The sequence below is a fragment of the Nansenia antarctica genome (assembly GCF_963989245.1).
Source record: "Nansenia antarctica genome assembly, chromosome: 20".
Classification (NCBI taxonomy): Eukaryota; Metazoa; Chordata; class Actinopteri; order Argentiniformes; family Microstomatidae; genus Nansenia; species Nansenia antarctica.
The window spans coordinates 1,150,667-1,155,666 of record NC_137693.1 but is presented as its reverse complement, the minus strand read 5'-3'; the positions used below and the strand labels follow the sequence as shown (position 1 = coordinate 1,155,666).

The 5,000-nt window shown below is 47.7% G+C and overlaps 1 protein-coding gene across 1 annotated transcript in view; it reads right to left on the bottom strand.

Annotated features, from left to right (window-relative positions):
* LOC308174840 (phosphatidylinositol-binding clathrin assembly protein-like) overlaps positions 1-5,000 on the bottom strand; it is a gene marked incomplete at both ends in the record, with an annotated part of 19,649 nt that overhangs the window by 13,214 nt on the left and 1,435 nt on the right. The window contains 2 exons of the mRNA XM_080549951.1: positions 1,129-1,204; positions 1,942-2,084. Of these exons, the coding sequence (XP_080406077.1) occupies positions 1,129-1,204; positions 1,942-2,084 (219 nt within the window). The remainder of the gene's footprint in view (positions 1-1,128; positions 1,205-1,941; positions 2,085-5,000) is intronic.

Below are 5,000 nucleotides of genomic sequence, written 5' to 3'. Positions count from 1 at the left end.
GGTATTAAGTATTTAGTACAAAAAGAGCTTATTTGATTTGTTTGTTTATTGTTTTGATCTTCCTCCCGGAAGTGACACATTATGGGCGGGCCTGCCTGAGGTTAGTTAAGCACCTGTTTACCTGTACGGCGGCAGTGGAGAGGGAGGGGAGACAGGGTTGCTGTATATTTTGTTGAACGCATTTCATTTATGATTTGTTTGATATTCTTTGTTCTTTGGTCGCTTTTGGATTTATGTACATCACCGAGCTGGATTGTTTTATATTCAATAAATGCCCTTAAACCTTAAACGTACCTTTTTATCTCAAGCGAATTGTTTTTAGCGCGTCACACAACTTCACCCAAACCCTGCTCGAGTCTCTCAGCAACTCTGGATTTCAGGCTAAATCTAGTCGCTACAGTACCTTATAAGGTCATATCGTAACATTTAAGGTCACATCGTAAGGTCATATAGTAGCACATAAGGTCATATCGTAACATATAAGGTCATATAATACCATATACGGTCATATATTACCATATAAGGTCATATAGTACCACATAAGGTCATAGAATACCATATAAGCTCATATAATACCATATAAGGTCATATACTACCATATAAGGGCATATAGTAACATATAAAGACATATAGTACCATATAAGGGCATATAGTACCACATAAGGTCATATTGTACCACATAAGGTCATATAGTACCATATAAGGACATATAGTACCATATAAGGTCATATAATAACATAATAGCATATAATAGCATATAAGGTCATACAATGCCATATACGGTCATATAATAGCATTGCTATTGTGGACATACACACACACACACACACATATATTTATATACACACACACTCTACCCACCAGGCCACTGAGTCTGTATTTATGGATGCCACTGATGGTTCATCAGGGAGAGGGAGAGTTGAACAACTACTGTTGTCTTGGTAACGTTGAGCATTACGGTGAGGCTTAAGGTGTTATTATACAGAATGTCCCCAGGGTGCTATGATTGGCTGCCTTGTGAAAAGGTTCCAGTCATGGTAAACTTGTAATGATGTAGTGGTTCCAGTGGACCAATGAGACAGCACCTTGTAATGATGTAGTGGTTACAGGCGACCAATGAAACGGTACCTTGTAACGCTGCCTTGTCCAGGAAGTTGTTGAGGTTAAAGGTGGAGTTTCTAGACGCAAGGTACTGGATCAACCTCTGGTGTAGGGAAGACAGGAGAGAGAGGGAGGAGGAGGGAGAGAGAGAGGAGTGAGGAGGGAGAGAGAGAGGAGGAGGAGAGAGAGAGGAGGAGGCAGGGAGAGAGAGAGGAGGAGGAGACAGGGAGAGAGAGAGGAGGAGGAGGGAGAGAGAGTGGAGGACAGAGAGAGAGAGGAGGAGGAGGAGGAGAGAGAGAGAGGAGGAGGAGAGAGAGGAGGAGGAGAGAGAGAGGAGGAGGCAGGGAGAGAGAGGAGGAGGAGGAGGAGAGAGAGAGGAGGAGGGAGAGAGAGAGAGGAGGAGGAGAGAGAGAGAGAGAGAGAGAGGAGGAGAGAGAGAGAGGAGGAGAGAGAGAGAGAGAGAGAGAGAGAGGAAGAGTGTTTAAGAATGTTGGAGAGACACTAATTAAATCATGAGGTGGTGTGTGTGTGTGTGTGACACTGACCTCGTTGCTGTACACCAGGAGGTGGTGTGTGTGTGTGTGTGTGTGTGTGTGCGTGTGTGTGTGTGTGTGTGTGCGTGTGTGTGTGTGTGTGTGTGTGTGTGTGTGCGTGTGTGTGTGTGTGTGTGCGTGTGTGTGTGTGTGTGTGCGTGTGTGTGTGTGTGTGTGTGTGTGTGTGTGTGCGTGCGTGTGTGTGTGTGTGTGTGTGTGTGTGTGCGTGTGTGTGTGTGTGTGTGTGTGCGTGTGTGTGCGTGTGTGTGTGTGTGTGCGTGTGCGTGTGCGTGTGTGTGACACTGACCTCGTTGCCGTACATCATGAGGTGGTGTGTGGTGATGAGGGCTTTGAAGACCACCACCCAGCTGTTGGACGCGGTCCTCTCCAGCAGCGTGTCGGCCAGGTGGGGCACGCTCACGTTCAGCTCGTTGGTACAGTGGATCAGGTCTGCAGACACACACACACACACACACACACACACACAGGGCAGACACACAGGGCAGACACACAGGGCAGACACACAGGGCAGACACACACACACACACACAGGACACACACACACACACACAGGGCAGACACACAGGGCAGACACACAGGGCAGACACACACACACACACACACACACACACAGGGCAGACACACACACACACAGGGCAGACACACAGGGCAGACACACAGGGCAGACACACACACACACACACACAAAGGGCAGACACACACACACACACACACAGGGCAGACACACACACAGACACACACACACAGGGTAGACACACAGGGCAGACACACACACAGGGCAGACACACACACACACACACACACACATTGGTACAGTGTCAACATCTCTGTCAGTTGATTGATAGAGACCACCGCTGGTGGAACAGCTTCCCACTGCTGTCATAATGCAGAGTCACTCCCTATCTCCCGCCGTAGACTGAAGACCTCCATCTCTCCAGGCTTCACCTCAACTGTCCCTCCTTTTTTAAAACTGTAAATGTGAAGACCTGAGAGAGACAGACGGTATGACACTAACATACTGTATTACTTTAGTAGACCAGTGAGGAAACTGATGTTTCAGATTTCAAACATTTTTTTATTCTGACTTGAAAAAAGAAGCTGTCTATGAAACCTGGTCCTGTGTGGAGGGAGTTAGGGTTAAGGTTAGGGTTAGAGTTAGGGAGGGAGTGTGGAGGGAGGTGTCATCCAGACTGCTTCTGAAGGGAATGCCCTGAATTCTTCCTGGATGATTTCCTGTCTTTCCTGTCTTGAGTGAAATGTGTCTAACCCTGACTCTAACTCTAACCTTAACGCTAACTCTAACTCTAGCTCTAACTCTAACTCTAGCTCTAACTCTAACCTTAACCCTATCCCTAATCCTAGCCTAAGCCTCGATACAGAACAGCTCCTGTAGCCCATCTCCAACAAGCCTTCTCACTGCAGAACTGGACAACAGGAAATTACTTTAATGTCCTTCAAGATGCTGCTAATGTGACTCAAATTTGCTAAATTGGATTATTCTAGAAAGGTCTGTAAACAATTCAACATTCAAACTGATTTCTCTCTTTATGTATAAACATATCTACTATCTGAGCTACAGGAAGAGGAGGATAGCTGTGTGTGAGTGTGTGCGTGCGTGTGTGCATGCGTGCGTGTGTGTGTGTGTGTACGTGCGTACGTCCAATAGCGTCGGAGCTGGTAACTAGGGTCAAATGTTTCAACAAGATTACGTGGATGACATCATCAAACAGGAGAGAGAGACAGAAATAGAGAAATAGAGAGAAGGAAAGCAAGAGAGAAATATATATATATATATATATATATAATATAGAGAGAGAGAGAGACAGAGGGAGACAGTCAGACAGACAGACAGACAGAGAGACAAAGAGACAGTCAGACAGACAGACAGACAGAGAGAGAGAGACAGAGAGACAGATAGACAGACAGATAGACAGACAGACAGACAGACAGGCAATGCGTCCCATAATCAATTCCTGTCTATCCACAGGATCTGTCCCAGTTGCCTCTAAGACAGCCAGAGTCAAGCCTCTCCTCAAGAAACCAACTCTACCCATCTGCATGCAACTACAGACCGGTATCCCTTCTTCTGTCTCTAACCAACTGTCTCACTATCTCCTTCAAAACAACCCCCTTGACCCTCCCCAATCAGGCTTTATGGCTTGGGCCCTCTACTGAGACTGCTCTGCTTGCTGTGACACGGAGGCCCTCCACTCTGCTCCAGCTTCCTCCCTCCCCTCTGTTCTAATTGTTCTGCACCTGGCTTACTGCATTCGACACAGTGATCACTGATCATCACACACCTGATCCTTCCTTCTCTCCACTCTCTCAGAACTGGGCATCTCTGCCTCTGCACTCTCCTGGTTAGCATCCTATACCTGGTCGATCGCTCTTAACCAGGTGATGTGGTGAAGATCGCCGTCCTGTCCACGAGCCCTCACCACTGCGGTCCCCCAGGGCTCCATCCCTACTGTTTTCGCTCTGCACCAAATCTCTTGGCAAAGAGATTTCACATGATTTCTCATGCCACTGCCAGGCAGATGACACTCAACTCTTTCTCTTTCCCCCCCCCCCTCTGACTCATAGATGGCAACACGTGTCTCTGCATGTCTTGCAGACATTTCTGCTTGGAGGTCAGCCCACCACCTCAAGCACAACCTGAACAAGACTGAGCTGCTCTTAATAATAATAATAATCCATTTTATTTGTATGGCGCCTTTCAAAACACCCAAGGACACCTCGCAGAGCAAAAGACACAGTCAAATACAGTCAGGTTAAAAACAACGAGCCCCCTGTGAAAGCCTGCCTCTCCAAGACTTTCCTAGTAGAGAACTCTACGGTGACCTCCTCCCAGACAGCGAATAATCTCGGGGTGATCCTTGATAACCACTTAGCCTGTGCTGTGCGGCAAACATAACAGCGACAGCTACGCTCCTGTAGATTCTCCCTCTACAACGCGAGAAGGATACGTTCGTTCCTCACCAGAGAAGCGGCACAACTGCTGGTCCAGACTCGTGAGATCTCCCGCCTTGACGACTGCAACGCACTCCTGGCCGGGCTCCCCGCCTCTGACCTCTGCAGCTCATCCAGACTGCTGCCACCCGCCTGGTGGTCAATCTCCCTAAATTCTCCCATGTCACCCCCTACTCCTTCGCACCCTTTACTGGCTCCTGGTCGCATCAGATTCAAGACCCTGGTGCTCGCCTACGGGCGCGGGGAAGGGAACAGACCCTCCCTACTTACAAGCAATGGTCAGCCCTCAAACCCCTGCTCGATCACCCCCCCTCTTCCACCACGGAATATAATTATTCATAATAATAATAATAATAATAATAATAATAATAATAA